The 26010-nt window shown below is 39.9% G+C and overlaps 1 protein-coding gene across 3 annotated transcripts in view; it reads left to right on the forward strand.

Annotated features, from left to right (window-relative positions):
* The window catches only part of LOC145342134 (zinc finger MYM-type protein 3-like), a 109088-nt gene extending 83311 nt beyond the window's left edge, over window positions 1-25777 (forward strand). For all 3 annotated transcript variants that reach the window (XM_080187389.1, XM_080187390.1, XM_080187388.1), the window contains exons 20-25: window positions 718-886; window positions 1797-1948; window positions 10441-10555; window positions 11759-12019; window positions 20827-20944; window positions 23104-25777. In XM_080187389.1, coding sequence (XP_080043515.1) covers window positions 718-886; window positions 1797-1948; window positions 10441-10555; window positions 11759-12019; window positions 20827-20944; window positions 23104-23305 — 1017 coding nt within the window. In that variant the 3' untranslated portion in view covers window positions 23306-25777. The remainder of the gene's footprint in view (window positions 1-717; window positions 887-1796; window positions 1949-10440; window positions 10556-11758; window positions 12020-20826; window positions 20945-23103) is intronic.
* Window positions 25778-26010: the final 233 nt, after the last annotated feature.

Here is a 26010-nt window from a genome sequence, read left to right on the forward strand (position 1 = left end):
ATAAAGGCCAGCATCCCGTTCGCCTTCTTGATCACCTGCTGCACCTGTAGACTGGATTTTTGCGACTCATGCACAAGGACCCCCAGGTCCCTCTGCGCCAAAGCATGTTGCAGCTTTTCTCCCTTTAAATAGTAATCCCTCCTACTATTATTTCTGCCCAAGTGGATAACCTCACACTTGCTAACATTGTACTCCATCTGCCAGGTCCTCGCCCACTCGCTCAGCCTATACAGATCCCTCTGCAGACTTTCCACACCCTCCGCACAATTTGCTTTTCCATTCATCTTTGTGTCATCAGCAAATTTCGTCACCCTACACTCAGCCCCCTCCTCCAGATTGTCTATATAAATGGTAAACAGCTGAGGCCCCAGCACCGATCCCTGCAGCACTCCACTAGTCACCAACTGCCAATCCGAATAGCACCCGTTGATACCAACTCTCTGCCTCCTATTAGACAACCAATCCTCTATCCACACTAACACCTTACCCCCAACTCCATGCCCCCTAACCTTCTGAAGCAACCTTTTGTGAGGTACCTTATCAAACACCTTTTGAAAATCAAGAATCACCACATCCACCGGTTCCCCTCTGTCTACTGCAATCCGAAAAAGACAATCCCAAAAGATTATCAGAAGTATGTGGCAAAATCACTTCACTTTTGCCATAAAGAGAAATTGAATTTTGGTGTTGACTTTATTTTTATTTTATGCCTCACAGGGTCAGAAGCGGCTAATGCTTTCAGAAAGTTGTTCGCGTGATTCTCTTGCTAGCCAGCAGTGCTGTACTGGATTAAATTACTCGTATGGAGTCAATGCCTGGAAGTCCTGGCTCCAGGCTAAATACGCTAGTGGCGATACCAGTAAAAGTGAAGAGCTCAGATTTGGACGTAAGTATAGGCTTTTGTTTACTCCTCGTCTAATAGACGAAGGAAGAAAACCATTGTCTGCCATTTCCATATTGCGTATAAGCAATCCTGGACTAACTAGCGCTTGGTTGTTTTAAAATTGGCTTATCTGTTCCAGAGTGAAAGTTTGCACTGTGACAGACAATTTCCCTGTAGTGATGTTAGTTGCCATTGAATTGGAAATCTCAATCAGGATACCACAGGCCAGCTCATGGCAAATGGAATAATGCCATCAGTACAGTGGGAAATAATTTCCTGATATTGGGATATTTGTTTTTACAGTTGGCTTGGAAGGAATTGCTGATTCTTGGTGCTGAAAATTAATCATCTGTTACCTTGACAAATGTTGGAAAAGAATCAACAATCTTGGAAATATATGTTTTTCATACTTTGCTTGAGGAAAATCCTCGATTAAACTGTGTTGAGTTTTACACTAAAATAGATGTTATTGGTATGTAATCGCAATGTGAAAGCGCTTTCACAACATGAACTGTTGTGAAATACATAATACATAATATGTATTATGTATTTCCATGCCAGATACTTGGCATTGAAGCATCTGTGGAGAGACATTTGGATTATTCTGACCAAAAAAAAACCTCCTGTTTCTTGGGTATTTTGGGGAATGTTAACTGATGTTTTGGGTTGGAAGGATGGAGGGCTTCTGTAGTTTAAATTCTGCAAATCCATGTATTTTTCTGTGAAACCCATATATCCGTCACACCTTTGAATCTGTAGCTCAGCAAGGATTCAAACCTTCCTTCATAGGGAGAGGGGAGCGTGTGCAAAGTGCAGGGCGAACATACGCGGTGCTATGTTTTATTACCTTAACCTCGTGGACACTATTTGTTTGCTTCATTTAATATAAAAATATTTTGTTCCATCCCATCAGCTAAACCAATGAGGATCAAAGAGGATATTTTATCCTGCTCTGCTGCAGAACTAAACTACGGGCTGGCCCAATTTGTTAAAGAAGTACAGAGGCCCAATGGGGAACGCTATGAGCCAGATAGTGTTTACTACTTGTGTCTCGGAATTCAACAGGTTTGTTTGCAAATTCAGATTTGCATGAGCAGAATCGGCATATTATTTTTGTTATACGCTGTACGAATGGCAGAATGCCAACTTTTTGCCTGTGCCTCCTTGTATAGGGAATTGCTGATGTAAGTTGTATTGTTTCATGGATGGGATTGGGAAAGGTTGTAAAAGGGCTTCAGATTAACCGTCCATTATGAAGGAGTGAGTTACGAAGGAACTAAAGGACCTTGAAGTACATATTTACTGGGTCCCTAAAGGTAGAAAGCTGGGTGGGATTAAGTGATAGGACCCATTCCTTTATTGGCCTAAGCATAGCATGCAACACCATAAGAAATGGGGATAGGAACAAGCCGTTCAGCCCTTTGAGCCTGCTCTGCCATTTAATAAGATCTTGGCTGATCTAACATTAATTCCACTTTGCTGCCTTATCTCTGTACACCTTTAATTCCCCTATTGCCTAAAAACCTAGGATCTCAGCATTGAAAACATTCAAGACTTCTGCCTCCACAGCTTCCTCGATTAAAGAATTTCAAAGATTCACTTTTTTTTTGAAAGAAGAAACTCTTTCTCAAATCCATCTGAAATGAGAACCCTTATTTTCTGCAAGTATGCCCTCTGGTTGTACACTCTCTTACAAGTGGAAACATCCCCCCAACATTTACCCTGTCTAACCCACTAAGAATATTTTATGTTTGAATCATATCACCTCTCACTTTTCTAAGCTCCAAGGAATGCAGAATCGATCTGTTTAATCTTCTCATATGGTACCCCATACCCAGGAACATCCTAGTAAACCTCCTCTGCACTGCCTCCAATTATAGTACATCTCTCCTTAAATAAGGGGTACGTGGTGTTCTAAATAGCCGCACTAGTAATTTATTCAGTTGCAGCAACACTGCTTTACTTTTTTACACCAACCCCCTTGAAATAAAAGCCAGCATTCCATTTACCTTCCCTATTACATACTGCACTTCTGGGTTTCATGAACAAGGACCCCCAAACCTCTCTGTGCTAGAGCTTTCTGTAGTCTTTCCATTTAAATAATAATCTGTCTTCTCATTCCTCCTTCCAGAATGAACAATCTCACATTTTCCCACATTAAATTCCACTTGCCAGTCTTTGCCACTCAACCTGTCAATACCTGTCGACTAATTATTTATATCCTCCTTACAATCTGCCTTCCCTTCCACCTTTGTAACATTTGCAAATTTGGCCAAAGTACATTCTGTTCCTTCCACCGAATCATTATTATATCTTGTGAATAGCTGCAGCCCCAGAACTGTTCCCTGTGGTACTCCAGTGGTTTTGGTCCTCCAGCTTGTGAAAGACTCCCCATATTGCGATTTGCATGCCTTTCTGTGAGCACGGTGAATGCAGGTGCAAAATCCTCCCCTTTGTTTTGCTTTCTCCATTCTGCTGTTGTAGTGCTCCTCCACGAGAGGGGGCAGTGGCGTGTTTGCTGGTACAAGCATAATCAAATATAATAAATGATGAACCTTCATAGGTCTTATAACTTGAGCAGTTTTCGCTGAACCAAAGATGAGGTTAATTTCATTTGAACCCTAAATCGCAAGAAGGTCTATATATTTCTTATTTAAGTGATTCATTTAAAAAAAAGTGTTTTCACTAATGTACTTTTTCCCACCGGAACATGAATAGCTTTGTTCCAACACTCTTTCCTTGCAAGAGCATCTATTAACTGTTTCTCCAGTACTTGAGCAGTTTTAAAATTTGGACTTGTGAGCACAGTACAAAATGAAATCTGTTTGCTAGCAGTTTTTTGCCTCTCAGATGGCAATGACTTCTCATTACAGTCCAGTTCCACTGTGACACAAAGGACCTTTGTTAAGGTCATGGGGTGGGAGGTGGAAAATCATGAGGTGCATGTACTTGGAATCCCATAGGGCTAAACTGGAATAGAAACTAAATTTTCAATCTCACTTGGAGACAATAGGAGTACTGAAGTGAGACATAGACATTTAATGCACCGTGATGTAGCCTGGGGTGCTCTTATGAGGTTTGAGCAGGTTGTGTGGGTGTCTTGAACCTTTGGAATTAAGCTTTAGTAACACGCCGGTGAAGAGGTGGGAAAAGCTTTGTCGGAACAACCTTAACAAAAATAAATGGGGTGTAAGAAGTTCATTTTGAAATTTAAAACAAACAAAAGCTGTAAACTTCAATTGCACCTTTTCTCATTGCCCTCCAATTTTATATTCAGCTCTCTTATTACCATTGACTTGTGTCTCCTTCCATTACTTTTTTTATTACCAACTTTTCACTTGCATGATAAAAAGCTGGTTAGATTAGTGTGTCTAACTCTTGGCACCACACTTTTGAAACGGCTGCCCAGGTAACTGAAAAGATGCAAAGGAAATTATCATGATTATCATAATTAGATCCGGGGTGAGGACCTTCAACTTGTGGAGCTTAGAGAAAATGGAATTGTTATCCTTGGAGCAGTCGGATGGAAAGAATTTTTACTCATGTTGTTCAAAATTGGGTAATTTTTAATGAGTGGATAGGGAGAAAGATATTTTACTGGTGTAGGGTTATTAAGCAGAGACAATAAAGATAATGTGCAAAATATCCATGGGGGAAATGAGGGCTTTTTTTTATTGCAGCAAGTTACAACCTGGAATGTACTGCTTGAAAATGTGGTAGAAAAACAAATTTCTGAATTGAAATCATGTCCTTAATCATCAGCTTGCACATTATTGCCACTGACACATCTAGATTAAATATTGTGGTTCTCAAGTGCCCCTAAGAAAACGAGTATGAAAGTGTCCTCTATTCTAATATATACGGTGCACAGCCTCCCCCTCCTCCTCAGATCCTTTCCCAGCAGCAACAATCAGGCTGTTTATCAAATTCTAATCTGAAAGTAAAATTCAATCTGAGTAATATTCATGGATTAACATTTGAAGTTTATAACATTGGGAAATAATGTTCATATTCCTTGTATCCTTTTGAATTTGCTGGGACTTTGCCCCAAAAACCAGGGGCAGTGAAGCAACTGAGTGATTTCAAAACTGGCAATAAGACTGCTGTTCTTTTAAGACTCAGTGACTTGACTTCAAGACTTGACGGGTGGGTGAACTATTAGGACAGTTGAGTCAGGGTGAACACATGTCCAAGCGTAGACTACAAGCATTCCATTGGATAGAATTCCTTATCCAAGCAGATTCAGTAAACAAATCCTGATTCACACACACTGCACTTGGATGTACCTGATGCAGTTTTTCAGTGCTAGTTTTCTTTTGGTGGGGGAGGGAGGAAGGAAGGGCCAAGTGGAGAGGTTAAAGGCCGACATCCCCACCCCACCACTTTCTCAGCCAAAGTGATGACTGTATGTATGTCAAAAATTTGTAAAGTTATGCTAAGTGCAGATTGCTATGTTAGTGCGAGTGGGCAAACACGACCACTACGGACTCAGGGTCAGGTTCAACAGCGGTACAGCTTTATTTTTACGTTGACGGAGGTGCAGTCAGGACATACAAACCGAACTGTCCCAAAAGCGCTCTAAAGGCCCGCCGCAATGGGTTACAGTTATACCTGAACTTCAATACATTGTACAATTCAAATGTGAATGTTTTGTTTACGGTATTTGACTCTGACCATCCTGTTTCAAGTATTGTAACGATGTTTTTAAGTGTGTGTTAATCATTTCTGTCTGATGGGTTTATTAATGGTCTAGAATCTCCGGGGTTTGAACAATGGGTGTTTGACTAGTTTGTGGGGCCAGGGATGCTTCCTTAGTTATGCTAATCTTTAGGCCTCTCCATAGAGGGTTGCTTGATTAGAGCAGAGATGCTGATTTGGTTGGATGGTGGTGTACTTTTTAATTTAGTTCTTGTAGGTGCCATCGTGTCCAGTTCCCTTTTGTGTGCTAGCCCTAATTTGCATTCTAAAAGCATGTTCTTACCTGCTAGTCTTTGTCTGTTCCCTTGTGACCTTTGGTGGGGAGGCTCTGAGTGCAACTTCAGTCTGCTTCCATATTGTGTACGCAATTTCATCAAATTTGTTGTCCGATAACAGCTAAATTTACAATATGACAAGAATATTAATACAAATACTAGGATGTTCATATATAAAGTGGTCATGCATTTATGCAATTGAGTTTGTGATGTGAACTGTTGTTAGATGCCTTGATCTTTGATCGACCCCTGCTTTGTGCACAAATAAGCTGTTGCCCAAGTTTGAGCTTTAAAAGTCTATCAGTAGTAGGAAAAGGACTGAGGTAGGGATGCAAACAGTGTGCTCAGTCTCTAGAAGGAGGAGTATGCAATACTGCCAAGTGCTCTTAGTTGTATTCCAAATACTTATTACCCATTTTGCAAGCAGCACTGCACTGGCAGAGTCCGGAAAACTGTCTCCCAAGCACTTAACCTTGAGTGGGGAGATGCGAGAGCTGGGAAGAAGGTGAAGACATGATGTTCTAATGCAAGGCTTGTCGAGGAAATGCTGAAAATACAGTGGCTTGCTTGTACATAACTGGCTCAGTAGGTGTAGAAAGTAAGAATACACTTACTGGAAAACACAACAGTCTGACTCCCCAGGATCTGTGGAGAGCCCTTTCCATATTTTAGATGCCTGGGAATCTGTAGTTTGCTTCTCCTGCATTTGCATTTTTTAATAATCTCGATCAGAAACTAGGCAAAGCATGTGATTGCGTTTCCTCTGGCTGGAAAACTGCTCAGCGCTATTAAAATATGCAGAACACATGACTGCATCTGTCTTCAGATCATCTGTCTTGTGAGAAGCAGTTTCTGATTCTCACCAGAAGGAAATGTCGCCAGCTCTTGGGTCAGGTTTGGTCAAGCGTTGCAGTAGAAATGATTTCCTTTTAATGCAGCTGTTATTTTGGAATTGGAAGCAATTTTATTCAGAAAAGTGGGGGAGGGGTGAAGAGAAGCAGTCCAGCTTTAAACAGGCTACTTGAGCTTGTAGATAAACATCTGACAAGCATTTTAAATTAAAACACCAATACTATTTTAATGTTTGAAGACACTTCTGTATTTCCCATTAACAGCATCCTCAGCCTATAATCAGTAAAAAAAAATGCCTCTTGCTAGTTTTTTATGGATGCAGATGTGCACACTGTTTGCTCGTTATTACTTGTAAAATCTAAAAGTCCTTGGGGACTGATGCCTTAACAAGCTACAAACAAGATCTTCCCAGTAATTTAGTGATTGTAACAGTGTTCAGCCTTAAGCCTCTGAGCTCAGAGAACTTAGTCCTGTTTGCTTTTATATTTTTTAATCTTTGTTTAAATTTTGTAGGCCTGCGGTTGTGGAAAGAGTAGCTGCTCACTCGATGACTAATTCTTAAATTTAAATCTGTTAATAATAGCAACCAAAGATATATATGATACTTGGATTTGAACTCTGCAGTCATTAAAGATCTGGTATGTGCCCACACAGAAAACCTTGGATACTTTTTTGTTAGGTTTTATTGTGTTGCCAGATAAATAATTGTAATTTTACTCCGGTTAATTATTTGGGAAGATTGAAGCCATTGTCTTTGTCCCCATTGCAAACTCTATTTTCACTGGTACCTTCAAGCCCTGCTTCACAGTCTTTGTCTCAGGTGAAAGTAGACTCTTAACGGTCTTGGTAGTTTACAATGATTTATTGGGAGGGAGAGAAGAAAGAGATAATGATGATGCAGTGTTCTTGTCAATGGACTAGTAATCCAGAGGCTCTGGGAACATGGGTTCAAATCCCACAGTGGCAGATGGTGGAATTTATATTCTGTTGGAATTTCAATTTTAATCTGGAATTAAAGCTCATTTTAGTAACGATGACCAAGTGATTATAATTGATTTTCATAAAAACCCATCTGGTTCATTAATGGTCTTTAGGGGAGGAAATTTGCCATACTTGTGTGGATTGCCCTATCGATATATATTTTACATTTGGACTCCAGACTCTCTCTGAGCTGCGCTCTGAAAAACAATAAATACTGACCTTGCCAGTAACACCCACATCACATGGAAGAATCAATTAAGTGTTAGCCTGTCTGGAGAGTCATCATTGGTGGTTCTAGAGTGTTCAGCTATTTCTGTCAGATTATGGATATTACCAGGCAAGAATAACTTCTGATCTCCAGTTTTTGAAGATAGCTATCTTGAAGTTAATCATATAGACCCTGCTTATCTCATCTTTTTCCCATCGTTTTGCTTTCTCCTCCATAATTTGCTGTACAACCAAAGCAAAGAAATAATAAAATCAAGAGTTTGAAATGAAAGATGTATGCTGCCTGCGATACTATTTTCCTACACTGACACAAGTCAGCTGTCTTACTGTTTTTGTGTTTCATAGTTTGTTGGATGTGTACTTTAAAGGAAAGCATTGCGGAGCTATAGTAACGAAATGGGAGAATGAGACATCTTTAGCTCTCGAAGAACTGGCACTGACATGATGTGCTGAATAGCCGCCTCCTGCACTCTTGACTTTTGAAAGTAGAGACATAATATAACACACGTTCTCTGGGACCTAGAGACAAATATCTATTTCCCTCGCCACTAACTTGAGCACAATTGCAGGCTTATTATTTGATGCTTTCTCCACAATTGACAGACTGGAGGGACTGATTATGGACAAGTCCCCAGGACCGGATGGAATGCATCCAAGGGTTCTGAAAGAAATGGCAGAGGTGATAGTGGATGCCTTGGTGATTATTTTCCAAACCTCGCTGGATTCTGGGGAAGTGCCGGAAAATTGGAAAACGGCTAATGTTACGCCGTTGTTTAAGAAGGTGGCAGGCAAAAGGCAGGGAATTATAGGCCGATTAGTTTAACATCTGTTGTAGGTAAAATGTTAGAATCCGTGATCAAGGAGAAAATAGCGAGGCATCTTGAGGAGAATTGTTTGATAGAGCAGACGCAGCGCGGTTTCGTTAAGGGGAAGTCGTGTCTGACGAATTTATTGGAGTTCTATGAGGATGTGTCTAGGGCGGTGGATAGAGGAGAGCCGGTGGATGTGGTGTTTCTTGATTTTCAGAAGGCATTTGATAAGCTGCCTCACAAGAGGTTATTACAGAAGGTCAGGGGGCATGGAGTTGGGTGTAGGGTGTTAGCGTGGATAGGGGATTGGCTGTCAAATAGGAGGCAGAGAGTGGGGGTCAACGGGTGCTATTCGGATTGGCGGTTGGTGACTAGTGGAGTGCCCCAGGGGTCGGTGCTGGGCCCTCAGCTATTTACCATTTATATAGATGATCTGGAGGAGGGAACCGAGTGTATGGTGTTGAAATTTGCTGATGACACCAAGATTGGTGGAACGGCAAATTGTATGGAGGGTGTGGCGAGTCTGCAGAAGGATCTAGATAGGCTGGGCGAATGGGCCAGGAACTGGCAAATGGAATTTAATGTTGGCAAATGTGAAGTTGTCCACTTTGGTAGGAATAATGGTAGGAAGGACTATTACTTACGTGGCGAAAAACTGCAGCATGCGACGGTGCAGAGGGACCTCGGGGTCCTTGTGCATGAGTCGCAAAAACCCAGCCTGCAGGTGCAGCAGGTGGTCAGGAAGGCAAATGGGATGCTGGCCTTCATAGCGAGGGGGATTGAATATAAAAGTAGGGAGGTCTTGCTGCAGCTGTATAGGGCACTGGTGAGGCCGCAGCTGGAGTACTGTGTGCAGTTTTGGTCGCCACACTTATGCAAGGATATTTTGGCCTTGGAGGGAGTGCAGAGGAGGTTTACTGGGCTGATACCGGAGTTGAGGGGGTTGAACTGTGAGGAGAGGCTGAATAAACTAGGCTTGTACTTGTTAGAGTTTAGAAGAATGAGGGGAGATCTCATTGAGACATATAAGATGATGAATGGGATGGATAGGATAGAGGTGGAGAGGCTCTTCCCGCTCAGAAAGGACAGTAGGACTAGAGGGCACAGCCTCAAGATAAAGGGAGGGTGGTTTAGAATGGAGTTGAGGAGGAACTTCTTCACTCAAAGGGTGGTGAATCTCTGGAATTCTCTGCCCGTTGAAGTGGTGGAGGCTGCCTCGCTAAATATATTTAAGACGCGAGTTGATAGGTTTTTGATAGGCAAGGGGATTAAGGGTTATGGGGAGAGGGCAGGAATGTGGAATTGAGACACGACAGATCAGCCATGATCTTATTGAATGGCGGGGCAGGCTCGAAGGGCTAGATGGCCTACTCCTGCTCCTATTTCTTATGTTCTTAATTGTGTGGCATCGGAGACTCTGCCACATGGAAGAATTAAAAGTGCAATGCCTCACTAATCCTCATCTTGCTAACAAAACTAGATATTCACTAATGAATGTGCAGCAAAGGGAATGTTTCAGAACAAAATGAGCTGTCCAACAAAATGGAAGTAAATACAGGAGGTGTGAGTTAAATAAATTAAAATTGTATTACATTTAATTAGCACCCTCATAAGCAAAAATTAGTTTCAAAATATATTTTGTTTTAAAGTGTCGACCGTAAGCTGGTGTTTACTTCATCTCACAGTTTGCTGTTTCTGATCTGCTTTATTATAGTTCTTACTTGAAAACAACCGAATGGTCAACATATTCACTGATCTTTATTATCTGACCTTTGTCCAAGAGTTGAATAAAATGTTACAAGGCTGGCAACCAAGTTTGCTTCCAAATGGTGAGTTCTTGAGATTTCCTACCATTTTTAAACATTTCAAGTCCATCCATTTTGTACGGTACCCATGTTGATGCAAAAATACCAATTACCAGCGATTGTCCACAGTAATTGAAAGTCTGGGAGAAAATGTAAATGCATCATTCCTGATGAGCCCGAGCCAAAATATTAACCTTTCTTGTTCAAGCACAGACTTTTTGTATATTAAAAAAGGTAGCAGGAGTAGATGGCCATTTAGCCTTTTGAACTTGCACTGCTGTTCAATAATATAATGGCTGATCTGACCATAGTCTTAATGCCACTTTCCTGCCTGCCATATGTAGCCCTTGACTTCCTTTTTAAATCAAAAATCTGTCTAACTCAGCCTTGAATCGATTCAGCCTGTACTGCTCTAAGTGTTGAGAACTTCAGAGATTAATTTTGAATATTCAGTGACCTACAGTGTTCTATTTTTGTTGATTTCTGGCATCTGATACTTTTTCCTAAACTAGCATTGGAATATTACTGTTCAGATAAACTGTCATAAACCTGTTCTCTCTCTACAGGTGCTGCCAGACCTTTTAAGTACTGACAACATTTTGTGTTTCTATTTCATATGTGAACAGTGTTCTGCTCTCTGTCCATGGACATTTGTGATTAGCGTTTATATGGTTTTCATCCTATTTCCTTTTTGAGTTGGATTATTTTAAATACAGAATTTATTCCTTCGTTTTACCCAATGGAAGATTGATTAGTCTATGGTGTTGATGACTTTTGTCATAATATAGTCCGTCACTTCTGTATTTGTATCCTCCCTCACCCCCTTCACAAGTCCTGCTGTTTTATTACAACATAGACTGTAGTGAGCATAGCAATCACCTCATTTCCTGTTTTTGTTTATAAATCCCTTACAGATTGTGGTCCCACTGTTCTTTGTTCAAATGATTGCACTTATTTGTAAGCAATTCTTCGCATCCTTCTTGACCATGGATTCACTCCAGCTGAACCGGATCCTTTTCCTCACCCAGTGTCTATGCACGTTGATGAGTTAGATCCCTGGTTGACTTGTCTCCACCATCTGTATGCTATAGGATGTGGAAGACATTTTACCTTTTGTACTTTGAATATTTTCAAATAAAATGGTGGTGCAAATTAAAAAGCATTATAAAATATACGTGAAGATTTGATGAGTATCATCATTAACATTGTGTCATTGTTTCCTCTTAGGTTTAATATTCTCCCGGGTAGAGGAAGAGCATCTCTGGGAATGTAAGCAACTTGGAGTATATTCGCCCTTTGTTCTACTGAACACACTCATGTTCTTTAACACAAAGTACTTTGGACTGAAGTGTGTAGAAGAGCACATGCGACTGTCCTTCATTAATGTTGTTCGACAGTCCAGGAAGTGTACAACACCCAGAGGAACCACGAAGCTTGTTAGCATCCGCTATTACATGCCTGCTAATTACAAAAAGGGAAGGGATCAGAGTAAGTATTGTTTAGCAAGATTGATATGTCTGGCAGGGTAGGTGAAAAGAAAAACAAAGCAACAAATAATTGATTGGAAGTTTGGAATTGGAAGAACTGGGATCCTTGCAAGCCATGATGCGAGTAACACCAGTTTAGCACCCACATACTCTCGAGGCTATTTTCTGAGTTTGGGTTTGTTAGTTGAAACCTCTATATTCAGATAGCAACTGGGCACTCATTATAAATGCTCATGACTGAAGTGCAACAAGCAGGTTAAGAATAATTTATCCTGTGGAACTGTACCAGAATCAAAGCTTGTGGAAAGGAATCAGACTGTATATCTGTGGACGAATATGGCAGGGAATCCAAACTAGGATTGTTAACTCTGGTTGATTGTATCCTCAAAGATTTCATTTTATTGCCTTCTGCCTCGTATTAGCCTAGCGCCCACACTCTGATCAGTAGTTCATCCTTCATGTGCAGTGCCATACCGTGCCAATTTGAAAGGAACAAATTTGTTTGATGTGTAGATTGAACTTGACTGTTATTTGCACAACCATTTCCCCAGTCTGACAATTTTCTGGTTAATAAATGAAGGTTTGTGAAGAAAATGGAAAACAAAGAAACTTACAGTTTCGTTTAATAGACCTATTATATTTTTTCCATTGGGTTTTCACTTGCAGTAATGTCCTAAAGATGAATCTTTAAGTCTTGCAGACTCCAGGGCAATCCTGGAGTGTTAGCAACCCTACTCAGAACCTGTACCTGAGTGACTCTGTTCATTGTTTTCAAGCAGATGCAATAGATAAGCAGCAAAAGGCTTTATTTCTCATCATGATCCACAATGACAAATCTGGGATAATTTGGAATAGTTATCTGCTTATTGGTTTGATTCTATTTTTTTTCTGTGCATCTTTTCCTCCTCCTCTAAGGGAGAACTGCAAAGTCCTGCATCAGTTTCAAATATAACTTGTTTCTTGATTCATTTCCCCATCTCTCACTCTGCTATGGTCCTATTTTAAAATCTTGTCTATTTATAATCTGAGAGTAAACAAGTCATGTTTGAGTGACCACAAGTGTTAGCCTTTCCATGAAGAGGTCCTGTTTTGGATTTAAAAGATGACTTTCTTCCCCCACACTCCAATTTCCTTCCAGCCCAACTCTTTCCAAAATGCTGTTCGATAGCACATTAACTAGTGCAGTGTAATTTAAGACCAGAAGGTCCAATGTTTGATTCCTGGACTGTACTTAATTAACTGACCATGGCATGCTAGTAATTGGAATGCTGAAAAGGATCTCTGCTTCGTTAGGTCAGTAAAGAATGAAATGAACCAAGATCCCTACTCATGATCCAAAGGCATGTGTAGGTTTTGGTCTATCAGGAGTTTAGGTGCAGGAGTAGGCCATTTAATCCTAGTTTTGGTCTACAGTAAGATCTTGGCTGATCTGCAACTTATTGCAGGTACCTGACTTTGCTCCATGTCTCTTGGTTAAGAAAGTTTTATCTGCATCAGATTAAAATTAATAATTCACTTAGCATCAATCATCATTGCAGACAAGAGTTCTAAAATTCTACCACCTTTTATGTACAGAAGATTACTTAGTTTGACTTTTGAAAGGCCTGGCTCTAATTTTTAGAATATGCATCTGGTGTTAGATGAACCAACAGACAGAAATACCTAACATTTCAGCTCCTACCTTGATATTTTGAAAACATTGATCAAAGCATCCCTTAAATTCCAAGGAATACAATGAGAGTGGATGTAATCTCTGTGTTGCCCAATATAGGATAGGCCAGGGGAGAGGCCTGGTAAGATTGTGTCAGACTCAATGGGCTAAATGGCCTCCTCCTGCATTATAGGGATTTTAATACACTCACCACATGTGGCAAAATTGACACAGGTAAGTTGAGTATGCTTTAATTTACTTGTATGTTTTTTCTTGCATTTAAAACATGGAAAGGTTTGTTGCCAGAAAGAGCAGTGCAAACCTGAGTCCAATGATGAAAAGACCTGCACTTCAGTGAGGAAGTAAATTTCACATAAATGAGAGTTGGAACTTGAGGTCATTAAAAAGGAATGCTACAACAAAATGCTACATGCTACTACAAAAACAAGGTTGCCAATTTGAAAAATAATTTCCAAAGTGCATACAATGTGTTTGATAGGAAGTTTGCTTTTGAGGACCAAAATCAAGTCAGCAAAATTGCCAATGAGAATTTGAAACAGTTATTTCATCTGAACTGGTTCCAAAACAGTGTGGATTCTGGCTTGGTGAAAACAAACTCCTTTTAAATAGAGAATTGGTAAAATAAATCACCAATTTGTCCAATTATGGAAACTTGGCTCAAAAATAATGATCCAAAAACACCACAACATGTAAAAAGTTTCAAATGTGCAACTACGTCAACAAACAGTGGTTCGTCATTTGCGAGATTTGGTGCAAGATGCTGTAGTCCAGCTACATGTTCAGTAAAGAACTGTGTGCCATACTTAGTGGCATTGGGTGATTCATGGGCTGTCCATGATGTGCAGTTTGTATTCTGGATTCATTTTATGTCCAAAGATTCTCATTCACAAAGAAGTTCTGGGTCTAAAGACTGCACTCGTGACTTTGGCATTCTTGGTGCTTTCAAAAGCATTGTGGTAAAGTTCAAATCAAATTCAAAGTTAGACTCGCTTGCACTGTATAGCACAACTGTAATGAATTGGACAAAAATCTGGATCTTGGCTGCAAATGGTCCTCACGGAGACGGTTTGGCCTTGTTTCACTGCATTTTGTAAACCTCTGCTCAAATGATGGTGGACAAGATGCTAAAAGATTGAATACAGTTGCCAAAATGGTCAGCTTTTTTTGCAGCAGTGCTCAGAACCAACAGCACTTTGTGGAGTTGTTGGAAGAAGTGAAGTCAGATTTCACCAAAATCATCTACTTTGCAAGTGTACAGTGGCTGGGCCACGGAAAGGTCTTGCAATGATTTAATGTCTTGGTCACTCCAATCCAAAACTTTCATGCTGACGAAGGAAAGTTGCCAACATGCTCTGATTGCAGATAAGCATAGCTACCCATTTGAATGAACTGAAGCTTCAGGGGAAAGGGCAGGCAGATTTGCAACTTGGCTCAGTATGTGCGATAATTTCTCAGAAAATTGAAACATTTTGCTGTGCATGTGAAGAGTGAGCACTTCACGCACTCTCCAAATCTGCAGCAGTACGTGGAAGGTGCTGATTTTTGACCAGCTGTTTGAACTTGGAGAATCAGCTTCGCAAATTTGGCAAGCACTTCTAGAATCATTAGTATTCCTGCCGTGCTGAAGGAGGCCATCTGGTCCATTGAGCCTGCACCAACAACAATCCCAGCCTATCCCCATAACCCCACGAATTTACCCTACTAACTCCCTTGTCACTAAGGGCCATTCAACCTAATTGCATGTCTTTGGAGTATGGGATGAAACTGGAGGAAACCCACACAGGCACAGGGAGAACGTGCAAATGCCACACAGTCACCCAAGGCCAGAATTGAACCTGGATCCCTGGCACTGTGATGCAGCAATGCTAACCACTATGCCACCATGCCGCTCCTGACTTTGAGACTTACGAGGTTGCCTTTTCAGGTCATTTTGTTTTCACATCTATAGTTCTCAACTATTGCAAGGGCTCGTTGTTGTGCACTTCCCTTGGACAGTTGCAGTTTTGAACCTGTCATCAGCCAAAAGATGAAACTAACTTGATGCTGTGATGTCAGGTTTTGAAGGAAAATTTGTGAATGGTTCTTTGGCATTGCAAAGCTATTTTCAATGTTTCTAGCTCAGTCATTGAGCTAATGTGAGCATTGGAATATTTAGAGAAGGGACATCTGTTGCAAATATTCATTCAATACAATCTCAATGTCCACAAATTCTTGCAAATTTCTATCTAAACACAATTTATTCTGCCATTTCTTTGTGTAGATTACTTGCATCTACTTTATAGTTTGTTTTTTTCTTTCTGGTACACACTAACTTGCACCAAAGTACAAGTGAAAACAGAGATAAGGCAAGATAGGAAGCTACTAATATGGGGAATGAGACACCATGGCGGAAGGGACAGAGTACAAATCTGAGTAAATCAGCAGTTATGGTTAGATGCTACAAAACAGTAAAAGGACAGAATTAAAGGCTGTGTACCTACGTGCATTTGAAGCAAAACCAATGAACTGAGCACAAACATCAGTAAGTACTACCTGATAGCTGTTACAGAGGCATGGCTACAGGAAAACATAGATTGAGGACTGAACATTGAATGGTATGAGACATTTTGGAAGGTCAGGAAATTAAAAGATGGAAGGGTATCTCTTAATTAACATGGTATTAGCACATTAGAGAAAAATGACCCACGTTCTAGAAACCAGAATGTAGAAGTAGTTTGAGATGAGAAATGACTCTTGAAGGCAAGAATTCACTTATGGAACTAGTGTACAAGTAGAACAGAGCATAGAAGAAGAAATCATGGGAGCTTGTCACAAAGATATAGTGATAATCATGGGTGATTTGAATCTACATATACATTGGAAAAATCAGATGCAAAAGATAATCTAGATGAGTTCATAGACTGTTTTGGGATAGTTTCTTAGAACAGCACATTCTGGAGCTAGCCAGAGGGCAGGCTATACTGGACCTGATATTGTTTAATGAGATAGGATTAACTGATAATTTCCTAGTGAAGGCACCCTACAGTCACAGAGTTACAGGCACTTTGTCCCAACTTATCCACGCCAACCAGTTTTTAACCACTAAGCTGGACCTGGTTGCGCACACATGCACACATATCCCTCCATATCCATCTTACCTATGCAGCTGTCTAAATGCTATTTAAAAGACAAAATTGTACCTGCCTTTACTACTCCCTCTGGAAGCTCATTCCAGACCCTCTGCATGAAATAATTGCCTTTCTGGACCCTTTTGTATCTCTTCCCTCTCACCTTAAACCTATGGCCTCTAGTTTTTTTTCTCTCCTGCCTTTGGAAAAAGATGTTGACTATCTACCTTATCTATGCCCCTCATTTATTTTGTAGATCTCTATAAGATCACCCCTAAACATCCTAGGCTCCAGGGAAAAAAGTCCCAGTCTATCCAGCCTCTCCTTTATAACACAAACCTGGTAGCATCTTAATGAATCTTTTCTGCACTCTTCTAGTTTAATAATATCCTTTCTATGGTAGGGTGACCAGAGCTGTACAGTGTTCCAAGTGTGGCCTTACCAATGTCTTATACAACTTGAACAAGACATCCCAATCCTTGTATTTACTGCTCTGACCAAAGAAACCCAGCATATTGAATGCCATCTTCACCAGCCTGTCCACCTGTGACTCCACTTTCAAGGAGCTATGAACTTGTATTCCTAGATCTCTTTGTTCTATAACTTTCCGCAGCACCGTACCATGAATTGAGTAAATCCTGTCCTGATCTGATCTACCAAAATGCATTACCTCACATTTATCTAAATTAAACTCCATCTGCCATTCATTGGCCCACTGGCGCAAGTGATCAAGATCTCATTGCAATCGTAGATAACACCTTCACTGTCCACTATGCCACCAATATTGGTGTCACCTGCAAATTTGTTGACCATGCCTCCTAAATTATCATGTAAATCATTAATATAACTAACAAAGAACAGTGGACCCAGCACTGATCCCTAAGGCACACCGATGGTCAAGGGTCTCCAGTTTGAAAAACTAACCTACACAACCACCTCCTGTTTCTGTCGTAAAGCCAATTTTGTATCTGGTTGGCTACTTCACTCTGGATCTTATGAGATTTAATCTTGGGCAACAACCTATTATGCAGTACCTTATCAGAGACCTTGCTAAAGTCCACGTAAACAACGTTGACTGCACTGTCCTCATCTACCTTCTCAGTTACCCCTTCAGAAATATCAATCAAATTTGTGAGACATGATTTTCCACACTCAAAGCCATGCTGACTGCCCCTTATCAGTCACTGCTTCTCTACATGCCTGTAGATCCTGTCTCTCAGAATACCTTCTCATAACATACCCACTACAGACATTAGGCTCATCTGTTTGTTGTTCCCAGGCTATTCTCTGCGGCCCTTCTTAAACAAAGGCACAACATTTGTCACCTTCCAATCTCCAGCCACCTCACTTGTAACTGTCTCTAGCCTGTTACAATGGCCTGGATACACTTCATCAGGTCCTGGGAATTTATCTACCTTGATGTAGAACCAACCATAATGCAATTGAATTTTACATCATTTGAGGGTGAGAAGCATGCATCTAAGACTAGTATTTAAAACTTAAATGGGCATAAAAGTGGAGCTAGGTGGAATGAACAGGCTAATGTGCTTAAGGGAAAGATTAGTAGAGGTTCAGTGGCAGATGTTTAAAGGAATATTTCAGAATACACAGAATAAGTACATTCTAATTAGAAAAAATCCACAGGGAGGGCCCACCATCTGTGGTTAACTTAAAGTTAAATACTGTATTAAGTTTAGATAAAGCATCTGGTTGCACAAAGACAACTGGCAAGTCAGAAGATTGGGAGAATATAAAGAACATCAAAGAATGACAAAGATTGAGAGGAAAATAGATTATGAGAGAAAGAAGCTAGTAATATAGACAGATAGTAAGAGCTTCTGTGGATATTCAAATAAGAAAAGAATTAGTGAACCTTGGTCCTATAGAAAGTGTGTCTGGGGAATTGATAATAGAATGCAGGGCTATGGCAGATGAATTAAACAGGTATTTCACTACAAAGCTACAAGTGATATCCCAGAAGTAGTTGTTGATCAGGAAGTTGAAGGAAGAGAGATAGTCAGGAAAATTATAATCACCAGGGAAGTGGCATTAAGTGGATTATTAGATCTGTGGGCTGACAAATGCTTGGATTTAACCTATAAGCCTTGAAAGAAGTTGCTAATGAGATAATTAATACATTGATTGTAATTTTCCAAAATTCTCTAGATTCAGGGAAAGTTTCATTAGATTGAAAGATAGCAAATTTAGTTCGTTTTTTCAAAAAAGAGAGGGAGACAGAAGGCAGGAAGCTGCAGACCAGTTAGCCTAACATCTGTCATAGGGAAAATGTTAGAAGCTATTATTTATAATCTTATACAGGGCACTTGGAAAAACTCAATGCAATCAGGCAGCTCCAACATGATTTTGTGAAAGGACAATCATGTGCTGTGGGGAACTGGTGGGTATATAGTACTTTCCACAAGGAATTTTACAAGGTGCCACATCAAAAATTATTGTGGAAAATAAAAGCTCATGGAGTGGAGTAGATTGAAGATTGACTAGCCGATAGGATGCAGAGTTGGCATAAATGGATCTTTTTATGGTTGGCAGGATGTGATGATTGGTATGCCACAGGAATCAGAGCTGGGGTCTCGACTCTTTACAATTTATGTAAATCACTGGATGAAGGAATGGTTGCTAAGTTTGCTTCAACACAAAGATAGGGAAGTAAAAATATGACGGGGATTTAAGGAGGCCACAGAGGGACATGCACGTTAAGTGAGTGGGCACAAATCTGGCAAGTATAAAATTGTCAATTTTGGCAGGAAGAATTTTTTAAGAATTATCTGAACGCTGAATGATTGCACAGCTGAGGTGCAGAAGGATCTGGGTGTCCGAGTGCGTGAATCAAAAAAAGGCCAGGTACAACAAGCCGTTAGGAAAGCTAATAATATTATAGGTTATTGTGAGGGAAATTGATTACAAAACTTGGAAGGTTATGCTTCAGTGCTTAATAATAAGGGGTCATTTATTTAAGACAGATATGAGAATTTTTTTCTGAGGTTCAAGAGTGTCTGGAACTCTTCCTCAAAAAGCAATGGAAACAGAACTTTTGAATACTTTTAAGGCAGTGCTAGATAGATTCTTGTTTAACGAAGGATATCAGGGGTCAGCAGGAATGTGGGATTGAAATTACAATCAAATCAAATCAAATCTTATTGAATGGCGGAGCAAGCTCAAGGGACTGAGTAACCTACTCCGGTCCCTAAGCCATATTTTTGTCAAGCCACTACAAGTACAGGAGGCAAAACACAGCACCTACTTTCTCTCTCTCACTCACACTCTCACACACACACACACACACACACACACACACACACACATTCTCTCTCTCACACACACACATTCTCTCACACACACACATTCTCACACATATCCCTCCCCTGGCACTCACCAAACATTCTGTTTACACCACTCACTATTTACATCTATTATGTCAGCAGATGCTGTTTACTTTTACACAAGTGTTCTCTCTCTCTTGCTTAAGTAATTAGCACCCATTCAGGCAATCTCGGCTGATTAACTTTTAACTGCCATTAGTTTTGGCACCATTGGCTGCTTGATCAATAGTGAAGAATTGACCTCGGGTACTAATTTCATGTACCATCCAGTGCTGGGAAGTTAGGACTGAGCTCAGCTGAAAGACACCCCGGTAGGAATATCACGAGTACTCATTGTCCAGGTTCAAACCTGAGGCGTGTCCATTTGGGAGTGATACCAAATGGTTCCTGCCCTATATGTAATTAGAGTTGATGCAGTGAGGATGAAAAGGGACAAAAAGAATCATTTTTTTTCTCCATCCAATTTATAGAAATAGTTATTTGCTAAAACTACATTCCAGACACCATACAGCATTAAGGTTGAAATGGTTGAGTTTTTGTTTTCAGTTATTTTGGTGTCTAATGACTTAATGTTACTCAGAGCACTTATTTATAAATATTGCTCAGGAAAATCGGAATTAAAATTTTATGAAGATCATTTATTTTTCTGCACATGGTTCAGTTTTGTTCTCTTCTACTCTCTTTATAGGTAGCACTATGGGAAAAAGGAAACGTGAAGAGGAAGTTGCTGTTTTGGAGCAGAGAGAAAACCGAATGAATCCGTTAAGATGTCCTGTGAAATTTTATGAGTTCTACCTCTCGAAATGGTGAGACAGCCTGTTCTTTCCTGCTGGCGTTTTAAACTTGCATTTTGGGATAGATTTTTGTGATCTAGGTGAAGAATATCAATGCAAGAAAATCAAACTCTCTATTTCCAGCATTCAATATTAATATCACTCAAGATATAACTTACTTGCGGCACAAAAAGATTTCTCTATTTTCATGGGAAAAACAAAACTTATTCTTGTGATCTGTTCAATGGTATTTGTTCAAAATATTTAAGTCTTAAAACAAGGTTTTGAAAAAAACTACTCTACATCACATAGAATGATAGTATGAAAACTCCACTAAAATGCTTTGTGTTATCATCAAAGTATGTTTAAAATATTGGCCTAATTTTAGAGAGATCATGGTCTGGAGTTAGATGGGGATTGGAAGATCTGAGCCTGGATCAGTGGAAGTTGGAGCCCAGAGAGGAGATTGGAAGATTGCTTGTTGAGGCACTTAGTTCCTGGATTCTTCAATCCTCCCCTCCCTTTCTAACTGGATTTCCTGAGGCCTAAAGTACCTGGCCAGGGTTAAGATTTCATTCATGGTTAGATGAGGCCTGTCACCTTATTGTATGTTTAAATTGCCCAATTATCCTGGGAGCAAATTGGTTGCTGTTGTCCTTCACTTTATTGGATATCTTGCAAAAAGCTTACTTTTAAATCTCCACATAAACTATTTGAAAGTATATTCATTTAGATTCCAAGCAGATTATGTAAAGCAAAGCTTTAGATATCTTACATTTCACAACATTCCCCTCAAGCAGGGCAAGCAGCTTTGCATACAGAAGACCTGGTATGAAAAGGCTGCAAAACCTACTCTTTCACCATAATGATTGATCATTAGAGTGGAAATACTCGTCTTTATTTTAAAAATTATTTTATTCAATATTAAAGGTAAAATTATATTTGTCATTAAATAAGAACATAAGAACATAAGAAATAAGAGCAGGAGTAGGCCATCTAGCCCTTCGAGCCTGCCCCGCCATTCAATAAGATCATGGCTGATCTATTGTGGCTCAGTTCCACTTTCCCGCCCTCTCCCCATAACCCTTAATCCCCTCTCTTATCAAGAACCCATCAACCCGCTTCTTAAAAATATTTAGCGAGGCAGCCTCCACCACTTCAACGGGCAGAGAATTCCAGAGATTCACCACCCTTTGAGTGAAGAAGTTCCTCCTCAACTCCGTTCTAAACATTTTCATCTTCTTTTGATTTATATAAAGCCACAAGCTGCATAGAGATGACATGACAGAAATAAGGCATCTCTCCATGGTCTTTCCCTTTTTGGTCCCTCTGCCACCAGAGATTAAAATGAATTATTTGCATGAAGATGATTCCCCTTTAAAGGAATAGTGCTCGCCACACTACTGAGATAGCTGATTTATGTTGATATGGTTCCATTGTATCAGAACAGATTGCTAGTCTTGGTTGAATATGAGTGTCTGCAACCTAACCAGAGGGGAAATCTCCAGTCTGGGTGTGTGAATAGTTCTGGCCACTCACCTGCTGGTGGGGTAGGACTACTAGCTAATAAGTACATCTTACAGAAAGTAGCAAAGTTTATTTACGCAGTAAACAAAGTCATTTCAAAATATATTAAAAAGATACTGTGCAAGCTGTAGCAAACAAAACTGGTAACTGAAACTACTACAGCTTCTGCCAAAGAAGCAGAGTGATTTCTGAAGTAAAACACAGTAAATGGAGGATAGCTATGTACAAGTTGGTGAAAAATCAATCCTATTCTTATAGCATTGTTATCTTCAGGGAATTACTTCACCCCATTATGGCCAGAAATAAGAATGTCACTATGTTCAGTCATATGCTTGCGTGCAAAACATTCCCATCAGTGATCCGCAGAGACTAATTGCAGTGACTTAATTCTACAGAAGTGTCCTTCCTGGAGATTAAAGCTTCCAGCTGTGATGCTTTTGTCTGACTTTGTTCCCATATTAGGGAATCAACTGTAAACATGTCATGAAAAGTAAGGGGTGAAGAGCCAAAGGCAAGATCTCTAACTGTCTGAAGGTTTGATTAGAAAAAAAATTCTCAGCGAAATGTTTGATAGCAGAATGAAACAGCATGATGAGGGAGGGTTAAAACAGCATTTTGTGAATGATGTTCTTCCAAATTAATTACTTATGTTTGTCTTGCTGCAGCCCTGAGAGTATGAAGAACAGGAATGATGTTTTCTACTTGCAGCCTGAGCGCTCCTGTGTGGCGGAGAGCCCCCTGTGGTACTCAGTTATTCCCATGGATCGGAGTATGTTGGAGAGCATGCTGAACAGAATTATGGCTGTGAAGGAAATCTATGACGACTATTCAAAGGATTCGCTAGAAGATGATGACGTTGAAGGATGATGTGTAGTAGATGTTGTACAGAGTTCTGTTCTTTTATTAGAAAAACAATGGGTCATTATGGGCTGGCCTACTTGGTGCTGCGGGGAAAAAAAATTACTACACACCTACTTGCAGAGTCATGTGGCCTGTTTGTGAGAGCAGAGATGGTTAGACTATCACCATTGTTTAGAGACAGTATCCCTTTTAGCTTGTGTACACTTGCTAACCATTGGGTGTACGTAGCATTTTCTAGAGACCAAAAAAAAACTTCGGCCTAAAACCCCTGCAGTCAATAAGCAGACACCTTTTTGTCTTTGCTGTGAATGGAACAGCTGAGATGAATAGCAGTATGCATGCTAATGCAGTGGAAGAGTCCTTAATTTAATTGCAGTGTTTAGAATTTTAGAGTTGCTTAACTGGACATCAGTGTGGAATGACAGATGCTGCAAAATAGCCTGTCTTCCAGAACATTCTACCCATTGCTCCCATTTTAGTTTGGGGAAGAAAGGAGAATGGTGTTTGTAGGATTAGGGGTGACAAGGAGAGGAGGGGGGAGCAGGGATCACATCTTTCACTGTTAAGATTATATATCCTAAAAGATTGTTGCCATGCAGCCTTGCCCTAAGTTATAGCACTGTTCACAGGTGTTGAGGAGGAGAATTTGAAGGCATGTGATGGAATCCTACCAGTGAGGCACATCTGGAATATACAGTCTAAAATATTCTTGCATTCTGTTAATACATCACAGGTTTATTCTCAGCTGTCCACGATGACATTTGTGGGAGGATGAGCAAGGAGACATGTTTCCAAAGTGCATGGATAGCATTTGAAGAAATATATTTTTTATAATTGCTTTGAAAGGTGAATACCACCAGTGGGGCACCTGTTTGTCTAAAGGGTGTTTTCTGGCTCAGTCAGCTGGGTCTTATTCAGGTTTAAGGGATTGAGGGTCTAGTGAGTATTTGCTGGGGAAAATGGTCTGAACAACAGCGAAGAAAGGAGAAGAACTCGAGCACCATAAATTGACTCTTCTCCATAGTCCTTGCCTGCCCCTCTGCATGTTTGCTGATATCTGAATCTGTAAAAAGATTTGATTGTATTTTGTGTATTTTTTTTATTACAGACAAAAAGACTGTGAACACTGATAGGTGCTAGTGCAGAGTTCCTTGGAATATTTGGGGGTGGGGGGAGGTGGGTGTTATCTGAGGAGTATTTTTATGTTCCCAATGATTTGTTGATCTGAATTTAAATTTCTGTTGAAATAATCCTTCATCATTCCCTCACCTTATCCCGCAGTGCTGCTAGTGAGGAACAATAATGCTCTCACAACTTGACCTGTTGGACTGTGACCAGCTAAATCCTCTTTAGGACCACAACAGGTGGATTAGAATTCAAAGCGAAGTGCAAAAGAAAAATCTCTGCAGCTCATGCAGATAGCTAATGGACTTTGGAGGGGTTAAGGCAAGCAAAAGTATTTCTCTAATATCATAACATTTGCTCTATCTTTGTACTGCTAGGTGGTTCAACTGAACTGTTGGGAATTCAGTATTTGTAGAAACCGAGAGAGAAGGGGATCAAAAAAGGGATACTGTCTCTTATGTGTATTTCTGTAGTATATACAAATTTGTTTCAGTGAGCTAGATCAGTGTAAAACCAATCTGTTTTAAAATGGTAAATATCTGCACAGTATTCAGTTGGTAACCTGATGGTTTGCCAAGTTCTCTCACAGTTTAATTTTTTAAAAGAAAAATTTAAAAAGGTGCTTATGCAAACTGGATGGACCTTAAGTTGCAAGGGATTTACAAACTGCTGTATCACAATCACCAATAGTTAAAACTCCTAAATAGAAGAAAGCAGTCGAGTTTCACTCAAATAATTTCAGAAAGTGTACTTTTTTTAATGTGATGTAACATTTAAGGAAAAAAGTATTTACATGTCCGCAGTGAAGCATTTTTAGGGTATTTAGTGTAGGGACACTATAATGACCCTTTTTATATCTTCCTTATGTTGAACTGTAATCTGTGAAGAACTATGTCTTCTCCGCTTAAAGTGAAAGAAATTCTTGGTAGATGGGTAATTTGAAACAATATGGATCTTGAGATCTCATTACGTAGAATGCTGTAATGGTTCCCAAATGCAATCTCTTGCCTTGAAGAAGGGATTAAAAGAAAGATGGTGGCCTAACTTTGTTCCAAATGAACCCTAAATGGTATCTGCTTGTGGAAATGCAATTGTGTATTTATTAGATTCTTTCTAATAAGTAATATCAGTAATAGTTGCATTGAGTGGAGATTGAGTTTGGGCATGTTAAAATATGCCCCATCCATCCATTAATGGCATTGGTTGTATTACTGTTCCCAAAATTAACCACACAGATATCTGTCATTGTATAAATTGTTGACCAAAGCTGAACCATGATGTCATCTTATTTTATTGGAAAAGGTTGTAGAAAAGTGGCTGAAAACATAAAGATTAATTGTGTTCTCCCAATTATTTTCTTTGTCTGTTGTGCATTTATTGGTTCTTTCTAACTTGTTGTGCAGAATTCCCAAACTTGATGCTCAATGTTTTTTGTGATGAAAATCATTGTCTTGAAAAAAAAATGCATTCAAGGCATCAGTGCAATGAGAGAAAGTCTATAAAACGGCTCTTTCATATTTTCTAACTCTTCTTCCTTGGAATTCATGGAAGTGTTGTTGAACCAATGCAAGTAAGGAAAATTACCC

Source organism: Carcharhinus amblyrhynchos, chromosome 4, assembly GCF_965287045.1.
Source record: "Carcharhinus amblyrhynchos chromosome 4, sCarAmb.v2.hapA, whole genome shotgun sequence".
Lineage (NCBI taxonomy): Eukaryota > Metazoa > Chordata > Chondrichthyes > Carcharhiniformes > Carcharhinidae > Carcharhinus > Carcharhinus amblyrhynchos.